This window comes from Nannizzia gypsea, genomic scaffold (assembly GCF_000150975.2).
Source record: "Nannizzia gypsea CBS 118893 supercont1.12 genomic scaffold, whole genome shotgun sequence".
Lineage (NCBI taxonomy): Eukaryota > Fungi > Ascomycota > Eurotiomycetes > Onygenales > Arthrodermataceae > Nannizzia > Nannizzia gypsea.
Window position 1 is genome coordinate 1 of NW_003345190.1, and position 16,985 is coordinate 16,985.

At 30.1% G+C, this 16,985-nt stretch overlaps 2 protein-coding genes across 2 annotated transcripts; both read right to left on the reverse strand.

The window, feature by feature from the left end:
* Nucleotides 1-4,312: 4,312 nt before the first annotated feature.
* Nucleotides 4,313-5,280, reverse strand: MGYG_09213 (hypothetical protein; the record flags this gene model as incomplete). The annotated part of the gene is made up of 7 exons (XM_003168977.1): nucleotides 4,313-4,365; nucleotides 4,550-4,570; nucleotides 4,676-4,698; nucleotides 4,770-4,854; nucleotides 4,920-4,977; nucleotides 5,092-5,136; nucleotides 5,254-5,280. Coding segments are annotated over 7 exons (312 nt in total), but the record flags the coding sequence as incomplete, so codon positions are not given.
* A 4,335-nt stretch (nucleotides 5,281-9,615) lies between these two features.
* Nucleotides 9,616-13,402, reverse strand: MGYG_09214 (hypothetical protein; the record flags this gene model as incomplete). The annotated part of the gene is made up of 5 exons (XM_003168978.1): nucleotides 9,616-9,804; nucleotides 9,898-9,939; nucleotides 10,087-10,173; nucleotides 13,067-13,285; nucleotides 13,346-13,402. The coding sequence occupies 5 exons, from the start codon at nucleotides 13,400-13,402 to the stop codon at nucleotides 9,616-9,618; spliced, it is 594 nt and encodes a 197-aa protein (XP_003169026.1).
* Nucleotides 13,403-16,985: the final 3,583 nt, after the last annotated feature.

Below are 16,985 nucleotides of genomic sequence, written 5' to 3' on the forward strand. Positions count from 1 at the left end.
CTTATAATAGAAATATAACTTCTATTATTAGTATCTTATATTTTTCTCTTTATTATAGGGTTTCTTTATAGTAATATTAAGTTCTATTAGTATTAATCTATAGTTATCTTTTTTACTTATACTCTATTAATTTATTCCTTTCTAAAAGGTTACTTTTCCCTATTATAGATTCTATAAATTATATAATTAATTATCAAGTTATACTACTATCTTAACTATTTTATTATAGTTCGTGTAGGGTCCTATTTTAATTATTTTATATTAAGTCTCTAGCTTAAGTCCTTATTTAAATATAGCTATCTTTCTATTATTATTATAGATCTTAAATTCCTAATATAGTTACTATAGTTATACTATAAACTAAGCTACATTTCTAATTTATTATAGGCTAGTAAGTTTCCTTTTAAGTATTTATTTGCGATCCGTATCTCTAAAAAACTATCTAATTATAGTTTTAAAATTTAGGTAGCTTTCTAAAATTTTAGTATAGACCTTAGATTATCCCTAAATATTAATCTAATCTTCTAGTATAGGTTTAAACTATATAGCTACGGTATCTTATAAATATAATATAGTAAAGATTACCTTCTTAACTTCGGTAAGTTCTACTTTAGTAGCTAGGTAGATATTATATTTACTTAAGAAGTACTCTAGCTTATATTATTCTCCTTTAAAGGTATTAGATATTCTAATTTTAACTAATACTTATATATCTCTAATCTATACTTTTAAAGCTTAAATTTTATCTAATATTCCCTTAATCTATATCTTATACTACTCAATATCGTCCTTATAGTTTTAGTTATTAACTTTCTTCTCTAGTATATTAATCTATTACTTAAGTTAGACTAAGATATAGTTAGAGTTAGTAGTATATCTACTTATAGTAGATATATTAGCTTCTTTATTATTCGGATAATATATTCTAGTTAATTCTTTAAATATTTAGGGTAGGGAATATATACCTATATTTTCCTTTTAGATATTTAGCTAATTAGGGTCGTAATTATATCTTACTATAGGTATTAACTAGTCTTTTAACTATAGACTTTTCTCTAATTAGGGTAACTATATTAAGTCGGAATTAATTATATTAAGTGCCTATAACTATAGGTACAGGAAGATTAATACTATAAAGGTAGGCTTCTCTTATAGGGATAAGGGAGGTATCTCGAGGAAAGGTATAACTTAAGGTACTCTATAAATAGATTAGAGTATAAATAGTACTTATTTACTATAGAGAGGATACTTTAGTATTTAACTTTAAGGTAATAGCTTTAAGTCTAGCTTAGTATATATATACTCTCTAAAGTCCTTATAAGTAATAAAGCTAGTATACTAGTTAAGTCTAGTATAAGGATATTAAGGGATATTAGATAGATAAAGAGAAGTATATATATATTAACTAGTACTATAAAGCTATAGCTTACTATAAAGTTAGCTTTAATCTTAAGTATTAGGGATAGCTCTTAATTAAGGTATAAAATAAATATCTTTATATATATATCCCAAAGGTCTATTTCCTCCTATTTAATTATAGTCTATAATAGACTGTTCTCCTATAGTCTATTTTAGACTATTTGGTTACGGTCTATATTAGACTATCCTAATTTTAGTATTTTGGACTATTCTATTATTATATAATCTATAGAGTTCTTCTATGCCGGAATCTTATTATCCAATGAATATATTTATCTAGGCTGCGCCGCAGATAATCTATAATAACTAGAGGTTAGTTCCTAATACTTAACTCTATTTTTAAAATCTCTCTAATAAATTAAATAAATTAGCTAAAAATATATAAAAAAATTACTAAACCCTAATTTACTAGTAGATTATATAATTGCTAAAAAATACTAAGAAACCCAATAGTTACCCATTGGGTACTTAAGTAGGTAAAAGGGTATCTCTAAACCCACTCAGGAACTGAGATAGGCTCTTAAAAACCGCCCAAATTGACCTATTCAACTACCTAAACCCATTGACCCAAGGTTTTGACCCACCTATACGGAAGTCTAACTAGGAGGTTAGGTAAGAAATCCTCTCGGGTAGAATAACTAGACCTAATAAAGAAACCTAAAACTAACCCTATTCTACCCTCTATTAGGCTATACCCTTAGATATTCTCACTTTATATTAACTTACTAGGACTAATTACTAACGCGCGATAGGATATAAAACTTTTATTACTTCTAATTAAGGATAATAAAATTTTCTATATTTTATATATTATTAGGGTTAATAGATCTAACTACCTATTAATATAGAATATAGTATAGGCGAACTAGGGATTTAACTTAAATATTATTAGCCTACTATTTACTAAGATGCTTGAGCTAGATATTAGACTACTATCTAAAGTAGACTTTAAGAGACTCTCTATAAGGATAGTGGATTATAATACTTCCCTACTTACCTAGTATACTAAATTTACTATAGGCATCTATAGTATTTAGAGGGATATTATAAGGCGGTAAGGCTTATAGACGCTATAGTAGTGCTTAATAGCTAGAGTATATATTATACGAGAAGTCGCTATAAGAATCTTAATATCTAAGGAACTAATTACTACCTTCTTTTAGGGATATAGTAAGGTATATTTATATATATATATATACTTATATAAGTACCAAAGCTTGATTAAATTATATAATATCTTCTTTAAGAGTTATATAATTCCCTATAGGCGTTTATTATAATTATTAAATTATAGTATAATAATTACCCCCCTCTTTTATATTACTATTTCTAGTAATAATTTTTATCTTTTCTAATACTTTTATTAAGGTTTTGTCTTATCTATATAGTTCTTACCTACTTAAGCAATCTATTAGAGAGTTCCTATATAATTAAAGTAAGGTTATAGTAAAGTATAGTTATATAGAAAGTAAGTAAGGATAGTAGTAGTAAGTAAAGGAAGTAAGTTAATAGAGTAAAGTATTAGAAATAAATATTAAAAGTAAAGCGCGGTAATAAAGAATAGAAATAAGTAATTAGTAAAATTTTACTTCTATAGTAAGTTATAGTTAAAATCTTCCTTTCTTATAGTAAATTACTAGTCTACACTAGATATAAAAGCTTTAATTTTTTTTCTTTTTAAACTTCTTCTTCTTCTTTTCTTCCTTAGCTAAAATAATTTTTTTATCTCTACTCCTATACTATTATAATTTTTTTACTATTTACTACTACTACTAATCTTCTTCTTCTTCTTTTCTCTTACTAGCTCCTATATATACTTACTATATCTTTATCTTCTTCTTCTTCTTCTTACTAGCTATATTATCGCGCCTCTATCTCCCCCTCTAATTTTTTTAGTTTTCTTAGTTACTATACCTACGCGCCTAATTTTTTCTTTTTTAAGATAGTAGAGTTAATTTCTATTAATAATATAGAGATCTCTACCTCTATACTATAAGTATTTCTTTCCTTCCTCTATTTCTAATAGTTATAAATTTTAATATAATAAAAGTTATATCCTATATACTTACTACCTTCCCTATTATAGGGATTATAAATACTACTATATACCCTCTAGGTATTATTCCTATATCTATTATACTACTATATATAAGGAGTATATTTTAATAAGTTATTCCTAATTTCTGCGTAAAGCTTTAGGGATAATATTACTAATATTTAGAAAGTTTACCCCCTTTTACTTTATTTACTATTTACTACTTATCTATATTAAGGCTACCGCGAAGTCTTATCTAGGGGAATCTATACTATTAATAGCTTATACTATTTAGAATATATATAGGGTAGCGAAGAAATATATAAGACTAAATAGTAAGGGAGCTACTATAGAGCTTAATTCTCTCTATAAGTATTATTATTACTAGTCTTTAAACTATTTCTAGAAGTTAGTAGGGGTTATTATTTCTATTTATTATTACTCCGTATTTCTATTAGAAATATAGATTACTAGTTCTATTATTATTAGTTCTTCTCTAGGTTTTAGTCTATATAATAGGCTAACTAGCTCTAATAATTCCAAAGCTTACGAGGTATTAAAGATATAGATTTATAGGTATAAGGAGGCCCTTAAGGTCGAGTTTACTAATAGTAAGAATAATAAGAAGTAGAGTAATTTTAATAACTAAGGGTAGAGTTTTTTATATTATAGCTTCTGTCTTATACTCCTACTTTTTATAAATAGATTTTTCTTTTTTCTTATTTTAATTTTTTTCTTTTCCTATAGTATTCTATACTAGTTATAGCTACTTACTATAATAATAATAATAAATTTCTATACTCCGTTTAGCTACTTAGTTAACTATACGGGAATTATCTAACTAATTTACTAGATTATTTACACCTTTCTCTTTGCTTCTAACCCTTCCTTAACCCTTATATCTAGAGAGCCTAGATACTATTACTGATAAGAGAGTTAGCTAAGGTAAACTATTCTAGAATACCTTGCCTTAGCTACTACTTAGTTAGCCTTTTTACCCCTTTATCTATTATAAGTAGGGTTTCGTAATCTAGGCTTCTATTTAGTATTAGGAGGTCCCTATCTTCTCTATTCTTATAGAAGACTATAATATACTTAGATTTCTCCTATACTCTTCTATAGAAGTATATTAGGGAGTTAGCGCCGAGCACCCTTATAAAGTTAAGGAAGAAGACTAGATCTATCTTTCCTAATTTTACTTAGGTAAGGATAGTAGTTTACGCCTTTTATAGACCCTATTATATCTATAGTACTATTCTAGTTAGGGGCTATCTATAGATACTATTACTAAGCCCCTTAACCTCTTTATCCCTACGAAGCTTCTAGTATTCTAAAATTTCTAGAGGTTATTAAGTTCATATAGGGCGTGTAGAGGTTTAAATAGAGGATAGTAGTAAATACTAGGAGTCCTCCTAGCTAATTAGTAGAGTTTTAGCCTACAAGAATAGTCTCGGGTACTAAATACCTCCTCTTAGTTTTCTTCTTCTAATAAGAATTAAGTTTCTAACTCTATTATAATAGTACTAGATAAGGTCTCTAGTATTAGAACCCCTTACCTATTATAGATATGTGGCTATTCTACTTATTATATAGAGGTCTAAGGGTAGTATATAGGATTTACTCTCTAAGAGGCTTACTAGAGTAGCCTTATAGGCTCCTAGTATAGTCCTAAGGTATTTATTCTATACTTCTATAAGTCTATAGGTAATTCCCTTTTATATAGGCCTCTTAGTTAAATCTAGTTAGTACTATACTACTATAGTATAGGTAAGGGCTAGTCTAATAATTATTAGGTATACCTTTCTAGCCTTAAGTATTAGAAGACCCTAGATTAATTTAGTAAGCCTAGTTAGTATAAGATACTATATCCTTATCTTTTTAGTAACTACTTTAAGGTACTTATCCTAAGTAAGCTTTTAGTTAAGGATAAGGCCTAGTACTCTTATAGCTAGACTTAGAGTAATAACTTAGCCCTCGGGTAGTTAGAGGCTTATCTTAGTATTAAATATCTTAGACTTCTTAGTTAAGTAGATAAGAGTATACTTTTCTAAAGTAAAGGTCGCTCTATACCTTCTAGTCTAACTAAGGTATTTTAAATATAGTATTATAAGTCTCTAGTAATTCCTCTATATTAAAGGTCTCTAAATAAGTATATTAGTATTATCTATAAAATCTATAGCTAAGGCTATCTTCTCCTTATTATAGATCTCTAGAAGTTTAGTACTATAGAAGAGGTATAGTAGTAGCAAGATAGATAAGCTCTATAGAATATTTAGCTCTACCTCTATATAGTTTAAGTCCTTACTATTAAAGAGGAGTATAGTCTTCCTACTATCTATAAAGGAGTATACCTATCTAATAAGTACCCTTAGTATCTCTTTCTATCTTAATATATAGAGGAGCCTATCTTTATTTACTCTATTAAAGGCCCCTAAGATATCTATAGAGAGTAATATAGTAACTCTAAATTTAGTATTCTAGACTACTCTAATCTAGTTTACTAGCTAGTCTAGAGCTATTTTAGTAGATCTACCTTATCTAGTACTTAATTACTTCTCTAGTAGTATCTTATATTTCTCTATTAGAGTTCTAAGGTACTCTATAGTTACTAATTCTATAACCTTTCTAAGTATATTTAGTAGGGCTATAGACCTCTAGGCCTTAGCTTTAGTATAGTCCTCCCTATCTAGTTTCCTAAAAATTACTATATAGGCCTCTTTAAAGGCTATAGAGTAGTATTTCTAGACTCAGATAGCTTAGGTAAGAGACCTTAATATAGTAGTGAGGGGCTTACCTATTATAAGTAGGAAGCTAAGTAGAATTCTATCTATATCTAAGGCTTTCTAGAGTTTAGCTCTCCTTAGGGCTAATTAGACCTCCTCTAGCGTTATTCTAGGCAGATCCTCTACTTTTAGGCTATAGGTAGCCCCCTTAATATTAAAGAGGTCTATAGGGGTATAGTTAGACTTCCGTATAGGCGGATTGGGCGGTTATTTACCCTTAATGGTTTTTAACCGCTAAGTAGCTATAACTATCCAGGCCTCTTTAAAACCACCCAATACCCAAAGGTGAAAAATCCGAACCACCCAATGGGTACCTATTCAAACCTAAAGTTTAAATATAATGCCAAGCCCTGATTAGTAATCTACTAGCGTAGTTAGGTAGGCTTACTAGTTATTTATAAAAAGCGCCAAGCCTAGTATTTTTACCTAATTTATTTAATTTATTAGAACCTTTTTAAAAGAAAGACTCATTATAGAGATAATACTTGACTCTATTTTTAAAATCTCTCTAATAAATTAAATAAATTAGCTAAAAATATATGAAAAATATTACTAGACCCCAATTTACTAGTAGATTATATAATTACTAAGAAATGCTAAGAGACCCAATGGTTACCCATTGGGTGCTTGGGTGGGTAAAAGGGTATCTCTAAACCCACCCAGGGACCAAGATAGGCTCTTAAAAACCGCCCAAATTGACCCATTCAACCACCCAAACCTATTCACCCAAGGTTTTGACCCGCCTATACGGAAGTCTAGGTATAGTTAGCCTACTAGCTATCACTTACCTAATTACTTACTAGATAGAATCTAGTTCTTAGAGTATCTACTATTATTTTATAGTCCCTAAATTATCCCTCTAAGGGTAGGATCTTAGAAGGTTTAGGGGGCTTAAAGCTTCTCTCTTTGCCTTATTTCGCAAGCTTTTAGATACCCCTAAACTTATCTCCTAGCTTATATAGATCTCTATAGAAGGTTACTCTCTTTTCCTCCTTAATAAGCTTCTTCTTAGCTTTATTAAGGTTCTATATAGCTTTATAGGGGTCTCCTCTATATATTACCTAATATTTCTCTCTAATTACTACCTAGGCTATAGTTTTAAAGCCTTCTAGGTATCTAGTAGGCTAGGTAGTAGCTTTTTAGACTAAGATATACTTTTCTAAAACCTTTATAAACTTTATAGTCTCCTTAGCGTCCTATAGTATTATATAGTATAGTAAGATCTAACTAAATCTTTACTAAGGTAGTATATTCACCTCTCTTATTTACTAAATAATAGTATCTATACTTAATAAGCTCAAATCTAGCTAGAAGGGTCTCTTTAGTTATCTTTTCTATCCCTTCTCTTCTATTAGGGGGAAGTTCCTATAGATATAGAGTTTTTACTCTACCTCTACTACCCTCTTCTACTACCACTATGGGGTCAAAATCCACGGTTTTTCCTAGTAGAGCTATAGACAAGGCTCTCCTCTTCCTCTCTTCCTCTTTTAATAGGTAGTTTTAACGTAGGGGGGTCTGTTAATAGAATATTTTGTGTTCTAATAATAATAATAAAAACTTTTAATTTTTAATTATCTCCCCTTAGTATCTCCTCTTTGTCTTTTAGTAGCTCCTCTAAGCTCCCTCTCTACTTCTTACTATAAGAATTTTTTAAGGGCTTCTATCTCTATAATATTCTACTCTAGTTCCTAGCTATTACTTTCTAGTCCCTATTCTTCCTATCGAATTAGGTATTCTATTTTTATTTAATATTTTTACTATTTTAGTATTTATTTAATAATCTATTCCTCTTCTCCCTCTACTAATACTAAATCTAGAGGAGGTTCTATCTCTTCTCTTTAGTAGTATAGTTTAAGTAGAGAGACGTGGAAAACGGGGTATATTAATCTATACGTGGGGGTTAATTATAGTTTATATACTTATTTACCCTATATAAATAGTACTTTAAAAGATCTAATAAAAATATAGTCTAGCTTTTTAACTAGCTAAATTAAGTATATATTCTTAGTATTAAGTAATACTTAGTCTCCTACCCTATACTCTTTTAGGCTATACTTTATATTATAGTACTTCTTTTATATCTCTTTTATCTTTTCTAGCTATAAGATAAGCTCAAGTCTAATTTTATCTAGTATTTTTACCTATTCTATAGTATTAGTTAATTAAGATATTTAGGATTATTATTATTATTATTTTTCATTATACTCCTATGCAGTCTAAGACTATAAGGAGTCCTATATAAATAGGTAGTTAAAATCAAGACTTTAGCCTCCTTAGGCTCTAATTTTTAGGTATAGCGCGAATTGGAATCTTGGTAACGGTATAAACGGCACATAGTATAGTATACAAGAGTAGCCGCCAGGAGCACCCAAATAGTACTTTGGCGGCAGAGTTAGTTAGAGTCTTAGAGGCCGCATATAGTAGGCGGTGCGCGACTCGGCCAGCCTACCGCGCGTAGTAGGTAGTAGGCGGCACTAGTAGAACTAGCCGCTCTTGGAGGATTTTATAGACGTATTATTCTAGGTTCTAGATATTTTGGATCTAGCTCCTAGTAGTAATTTCTATTTTTCTTAGGAAGTCTAGGAGCTATTTCCGACCTTTTTTAGTCTAAAATATAGCTATTATATTCTAGTTATTACTTTCTAAGGCATAGGCCTTCTTTAAAGTATCCCGAATCTCCTTATAGATAGGGTATTCTAATAGAAGGTATTATAGGGTTTCCTTTATATTAGTATACCTAGGGCAGTTATAGGAGTTGTAATTAGGTAGCCTTCTAAAATAGGATCTAAAGTATCTATATCCTAGTTTAAGTTGGTTCCTAGTTACCTAGTACTTCTTTAGCTAAAGATCCTTAGAAGCTAACTATTTAGGAGAGGTTTCAAACTTAAAATATTCCCTTCCTAATAATAGTTCCCTTTTTTCTAGAAGATATTAGTTCTACTCTTCTAGAGCTATTTCTTTTATACGCCTCTTTAAGTTCGCTAGAGATATATATTTTAGAATAGAGGTAGTATTTAGGCTTACTTCTAGTTTTACTACTTAATCTACTTTTTTATTCCCTAGTATATCTATATGCGCGGGGACCTAAGAGACTATAAAGAAGACTCCTTTTTTCCTTATTTTCTCTACTATTTTCTTTATAGAGAAGATATATCTTTCTCCCCCCTCTAAAGCTAATTTCTAAAGTCTTTATATTACTACTTGGCTATCTACAAAGACCCAGAGCTTCTTTCTAGTTAGGGAGTAGGAGAAGAGCGAGTTCTAGCTACCTAGGGTAGTAGATTCTAAGCTTCTTAAGACTTTTAGAAAAGCCCTTTTAATAGCAAAGAGTTCTGTATTAAAGACTTCTAATTCAGTTCCTAGATTCTAGGCTTAATATTAAGAGGTTATATATTCAAAAATTCTAGCTCCTATAGTTCCTTTTTCTAATCTAGATCTATCAGAATAGTAAATTAGATTCTCTAGGCTTTTTAGAATATCTTTAAGAAGTTCTAGGTACTCCTTTTTTACTTCCTCTTTAGGTAGAGGTAAAATTCTAATCTCTATTAGATTTTCGAGGTCTTCCTCCTATAGAAATATTTAGTATCTACTAGGGGCTTTAATCTTTAAGCTACCTAGGAAAGGGGCTAGTAGAGAGATAATTCTAAATAACTAAGATACCTCCTTCTTTCCTTTCTTTCCTTCTAGATAGTTAAGATTTAACTATTCGTAGAATTTATTCTAATCTAAATCTATTCCTAAATCTCTTTCTAGTAGGAAACTTTTAGAGACTCTAGCTCTAATAGGGTAATCGATCTAGAGAGATATAATCCTAAAGGTATATATTCTATAGATTCTATCTAGTCTAACCCTTATAGGAGGTATAGAGGCCTCTATTTCTATTTTATAGGTAGGTGAAGTCTTAAAAGTACCTAAAATCTTCCTTAGAGCTTTATTCTAAAGGAGACTATCCTTTTTTTAAAGGTCTTTTTAGCCTTTCTACTAAATAGGGACCCTATAGTCCGCTATAGATACTATATAGGCTATATAGGGCTGCCTAACTACTTAAAAGGATAAGCCTCTCTCTATATTAGATAGTCTAGCTATTTAATTAAGAATCCTTTTAGCTACCTGTAGCCTATTTTCCACATAATTCTTAAAGGTTAGGTTATTATTAAAGTATACCCCTAACTATCTAATAACCTTTTTAGGCTTTATAGGTAGTATTTAATCTTCTATATTAATAAATATTTTATCCTAATCTTTATCTATTTTCCTAGAGAAGTAGATAAGTTCGGTTTTATCTATATCTATTTAAATTAGGAGTTCTTCCTACCTCTTTAAGATAACTTCTAGAGCTCTTTTAAACTTTCTAGAGTTTTATTCCTTTATCTTAGAAGAGGTAACTAATCCTATATTGTCGGCGTAGCTAGATAGTCTAATATCCTCTAGATCTTTATAGCTATTAAAAAGCTCTTTAATATAAATTATAAAGAGAATAGGGGAAATAGGGGATCCCTATAGAATCCCTATTTCTATATCTCTAGTTTCTTAGATTTTCTTATTAAAAGCTAGTTAAATGGACCTTTTAGTTATAAAAGAGGCTACCTACCTAACTAGAGACTTAGGTAGTCCTAATCTCTAGTAGACTCTAATTAGTTAATTTAGAGATACATAGTCGAAAGCTCCCTTAATATTAATAAATAGAGCTAAAGTAGTTAAGCCTTATTTCTTAGCTAGTTAGATATTATAAATTAGACTTATAGCCGTGTCTATAGCTAAGAACTACTTTCTGCCTCCTAGCTAGTCGAAGTAGAGTAGTCTTTAGCTTTTAAAGGCAAGGTATTCTAGTCTAGTAGCTAGGACCTTCTCTAGTACCTTACCTAAGTAGCTAAGGAGAGAGATAACCCTATAGGATTTAGGAATAGTATAGTTCCTATTTGGTTTAGGAAGGATAATTCCTATTACCTATTTCTACTTAAGAGGGTAGTACCCTTTAATAAAAAGAGCTCTATAGAGGTTAAAGAGCCTATCCTCTATAGTTAGATAGATTTTCTAGATTATTAGAAAAGATATCTTATCTAGGCCTACTACCTTTTTAGGGGAGCTAGTAAAGATTACCTTTTTAACTTCTATTCTAGTTAATTCGAGCTATTCCCACTCTTTTTCTTAGTAGTCCTAATAGTCTATTTCCTAAGATAGAGGTAGCTTTTTAAAAAGAACTTCTATAAAGGCTTCGCATTTTTCCTAAAAAGAGATAGCTTTAAATTCTTTACCTTCCTTATTATAGGTAAGAATAGGGAGCTTTTCTAGGTACCTCTTTTTAGTATAATTAAACGCTTTAAAGATTTCTTTTCCTTTAGCTTCTTCTAGAAAGGTATTCTAGTAGGCTTATTTAGTATTCTTTACCTCCTAGAAGTAGTAGTTTCTAGTTTCTTTAAATTATTCGAAGCTTAGGAGGCCTTACTTATATCTAGAGCTATCCTTTTTTATCTCTTTTCTAAGCTCTTTTAGCCTAGGTATCTACCACGGCTTTAAGTACTTAGAGGTCTACTTTTTTAGAATTTATTCTAGGGAAATAGAAATAAGGCTTTCTAAACGGCTAGCCTCTTCTTCTAGAGTTTCTATAGAGTTCTCTTCTTCTAGGACTATTTTAAACTCCTCTTTACTAAGGTTTTAGCTAAGTATCTCTAGAACCTATTTTTAGTCTACCTTAATTAAATTATAGATATTTAATAAAATAGAATTCTTTATTAGACTAGTAGAGTCTATTTCTATATTAAAGTAGATAACCTCGTAGTCTAAGCCTAATTCTAAAGAGTCCTCTATCTACTAGTTATAGGGCCTCTTTAAAAAAGGTAAGGAAAAGTAGATAAGATTTATAATAGAAGGGTTCTATATAGATTTTAAGTAGGTTACACGGTCTTCCTTATTAATTATCTTAAACTAGTATTTATTTAGCTATTCTACTAGCGAATCTACTCTTAGAGAGGTTAATCTCTTAGAGTTCTACCTAGGGTAGTGGGCGTTTAGGTCTCTAGCTAGTATAGTATTCATTTTAGGTAGAATTTTTAGAAGTTCTCTTTCTATTATTCTTCCTTCTAAGCCTTCTTTTAGAGATAGCTTATTATAGATATTTATTACCTGAATAGGCTCTAATTTTTCTTTAGAGTCTATTATATCTATAATAAGAAGATTAGGGCTATCTATAATATCTAGTCTAAGATTTACCTAATATCTAGACTTTTTTCTAGTAAATATTGCTACTCTAGGTCTAACTTCTCTAGTCTAAGGTAAAAAGGAGAAGTAGGATAGGTAAGCTATAGTATATTAATCATCTATACTAACCTAGAGTTCCTAAAATAGAACTAGATCGATTTTTTAATTAAAGGCTATATCTAAGTAGGTCTATATAGATATATCCTTTCTAGCCATATTATTTTATAAAAAGGTAAGTTTTGATTCTACTATTAAGGAGGCTTAGATAGAATCCTACACCTTTAAAGATAAGGGCTTTTTTAGGAGCTAGTACTTCTTTTAGTTTCTCTAGATTCTTTTTAGTAATAGTAGGCTTTCTAAAGAAGGGGCATTCTATACTATTTGCTAAGTATTTTTCCTTATAATTTATATATTTTAGGGTTATATATTTACACTCTTTCCCTATAATGTAGTAGATTATATAATTATAGGCTTTAATTTTGTGTTTTTCTATATAGATATAGTAGCTAGGGGTAGTAGCTTTATAATCTATAGAACTGTGGCCGTATTTCTGGTAGAAATAGTATTAGAGTCTAAATTTAAAGACCTTTTCCCTAGGCTTATATTCTTCTAATTTTCTATAGCTACCTACTACTAGAATAAGCCTTAGGGTAATCTTTTCTTTTAGATAGATTAGAGCTAATCCTTTAGATCTAGTTTCTAGCTCCTCCTTTCTAAATAGCCAGATTAGGTCTTTAGGAAGTAGATCTTTTAGATTAGGGTTAAAGATCTCAATTTCCTCTTTTAGGAGCTTTAGACCCCCTTCTCCTTTAAAGAATTCTAGGGTAATTCTATATAGAACTAGGTGGGCCTATTTTTTATCTTTTTTAGTTTCTAGAGTCTCTCCTAGAGCTAGGAGATAGGATTTAACTATCTTTTCCCAGATAGTTTGATTCTCTAGGAGGTAGGTAGCGGAAAAATTAAGCATAGTAGTTAGGGTGAGGTTATCTCCTTTATAGATCTTCCCTACCGCTACTAGAACTGGGCTAGCGGAACCTTTTTCCTTAGAGAAAGCCTGATTAATTAAGTTCCTAATTTTATAGCCTTCTAGAGACTCTAAACTTTTAGGGATTGCTATATAGAGTTTTCTCTAAGAGGTAGGGATAGGCTCTATAGCTTGCTTTTTTAGTTGAGGGCTAGCCCTTTGTTTTTAATCTTTTTCCTAAGAGTTTTGTCCTTTTAGAATTAAGGCGTAGGTAGTTTTAGGTTTTAGAGTAGAGATAGGTTTCGCGGGTACCTCTTCTAGAGAGGTAGGTACGGGTCTCTAGCTTAAGTTTAGCCCTTTCTCCTCTAGGGCTTAAATCCTTTCCTCTATTTTCTGAAAGGGGGTCTTAAGAGAGAGGTCTTGTTTTCCTCTAAAAGCTAGTATCTGTTGGAACTGTTTCTTTTATTCCTCTAGAATATTTAAGACTTTTAGGTTCTTTTCCTCTTTTATTTCCTGCTCCAGTAGGTTAAGAATAATCTTTAGATTATCTACCTTTCCTTTTTGAGAGAGAAAAGAGTTCGCTTTTTGTTCCTTCCTTCCTTTTTAGGTAGTTTCTTCTAGACTAAATAGTCCTTTAGAAAAGATAGCTTTAGAGCTAGTTTCGGGTTTCCTTTTATTTAGAGCCTTAGACTATATAGGAGTAGATAGGATAGGGGTAGGCGTAGCTATAGAGCTAGCGGAATTAGTCTCTATTTCTATCTCACTATCTTGAGCCTCTAAGAGGTAGAACGGGTTTAGTTTTATCTCAAAAGAGAAGGAAATAGGGGAACTAAGGCGCCCTTTTCCTTTAGGAGAAGCTATTTAGGCTCTTCTAGTCTTTTACTAGGGGGTAGGTTTTATTAGATAACCTAAAACTCTAGGTTTCTAGGTAACCTGTAACTTTTCGAGGGGGGAGGGCTAAGAGGTAAAACTAGATATATCTTCTTTAGAATAAAGCATATAGCTTATTTTCTTTAGAATTCTATATTCTAGTAGTAGTTTTTAAAGAGAACTACTAAACTAGTGGATTTTTTGTAGGGAAATCCTTCTAAAACTAATAGAGATATTTCTAGATAGTTTAACCTGCCTCAAGGTCTTAGCCTAACTTAGGAGAGACTAAATAGAGTATATTTCTATATCTTTTTACTGAGAAGGTGTAAGGGCCTGTTTTTTCTAAGAAAAATCCCAGGTAAAAAAGCTACTACCTTTTTAGTAGTGGTAGAAAACTAGTTCACTTTTCTTTTAAGTAGAGAATTAGACTCTAAAATAACTGCTTTGGTTTGCCTTCTAGTAGAGATCCCTACCTTCTAGCTCTATCTAGAGCTTTCTAGTATTATAGAGGCCTCTAGTTAATCTAATAGGGGTTTAAAATCTATATAAAACGTATTACAGAAGCTCAGTCTATTTAGATTTAGAATCTTCTTAGAGAAACTATATTTAAATAAGCCCTTTAAATTAGACTAGGTCTTTTCTAAAGTAAGCTTATTAGTAGGGACCTAGTACCTCAGTTAAACTACTGGGTATTAGCCCTTAAGCTACTAATTTGTATTGGTTAGGGGTGTAGATAGGAAATATATAAGGAGGGGCTTTTTAGATAATAGATAAGATAAGAGATAAGATAAGGAATACTTAGGTAAGGGAAAATCAAATACTTAGGTAAGGAAAATCAAAAGTAAAGAGGGAAAAAGGGGGTGCTTATATAAGCAAAGGCTTGGTAGGAAAATCAAAATCAAGCAGAAAAAATTTTTTTCCTAAGGTTTTTGGGGGGAAATCAGCGTTTTTTCTTAGATATTTAGGATCTACTTATATTAAGTTTTAGTTTTAGTTTATACTCTATAAGGGCTATATATAGGACTTCTCCCGTACTACTATAGTACGAGGTATTATATATATATTACGCTAGAGGTAGCTAATAGACTTAATTATCCTTTTAGAAGTTTATAAAATATCTTAAGTAGTATTCTAGTATTTAGTTCTACCTTTTTATCTATTTATTAGTTTGCGGGTAGAAGGCTATAAAAAGCTAATATTTTATATTAAGGTAGTAATAGAGGGTTAACTAATACTTATTTATAAATAATACTTCTCTATTTAAAATTATATTTTATAGTACTCTATAGGTACTAAATACTTTCTTATAGTAGACTTCTACTAGTTCTTCTTCTTTAATATTTTTTATACTTAAAATATATAGCGTGGACTTAGTTAGTATATCTACTATTATAAGGATTATATTATATATTATATCTCTCCCTAATAAAGGTAGTAGTTCTATAATAAAGTCTATTATTACTATTTCTTATAATTCAGAGAGTAAGGGAATTATTTCTAGACTTCTATATTATTTATACCTTCTAGATTTTACCCTTTAGTAAATATTATAGGTTTATATATAGTTTAAGATATTAGTAGAGAGTCCTTACTAAAAGTACTTACTACTAATAGCTTTAATAGGTCTTTTTATTATAAAGTAGCCTCCTTATAGATCGTTATAGTTTAGTTATATAATTTCCTCTTTTAGTAGTTTACTATTAGGGATATATACTTTACCTAAAAATTTTAGAAGACTATCTCTATCTAATATTTATTCTTCCCCTTTAGTATTACTTTCTCCTTAACTTTATAGTTCCTTCCTCTTTTACTCTATAACTAGGTTACTTTTCTAGACTTTTAGTAAGAAGTCCTAGAATAGTTCTAGGATATTAATATATACTATATTACCTCTTACTAAGTAGTTAATATAGAGGTATAGTATAAGATATATTCTAACTTACTCTCTATTACCCTTTATAGGGGGTATTATCTAATATTTATAGTCTTTTTAAAAGGGTTCCCTATTAGATTTAGTATATATTTATAAAGTCGCGCTTTTAGCTCTCTCTATCTTCTTAAAGTAGTATATAGAGGGTTCTTTTTTTAGTAGGTTTTCTATTTCCTAGCCCTTTTCTATACTATATTGAAGTTTATTTTATAATATTAGTAGTATTATCTCTCTATTATATATATTTATATAGTCTACTTAATAACTAGGAGTACCTATAAGATTCTTTATTTCTAAATAGTATAGGAGTATAAAGTTATATATACTTAGTACTTCATAGATTCAAAATTGAAAAAACGGAAAAAAGAACCCCCTACGTTAAAACCATCTATTAAAAGAGGAGGAAAGGAAGAGGAGAGCCTTATCTATAGCTCTACTAGAAAAAACCACGGGAATTGACCCCATAGTAGTAGTAGAAGAGGGTAGTAGAGGTAGAGTAAAAACTCTACACCTACAGGAACTTCCCCCTAATAGAAGAAAAGGGATAGAAAGGATAACTAAAGAGACCCTCCTAGCTAGATTTAAGCTTATTAAGTATAGATACTATTATTTAGTAAATAAGAGAGGTAAATACGCCGCCTTAATAAAGATCTAATTAGGCCTCACTATACTATATAATAAGATATTATAGGATATTAAGGAGATAGTATAGTCTATAAAGGCCCTAGAAAGGTATATTCTAACCTAAAAGGCTACTATCTAGCCTACTAGATATCTAGAAGGGAA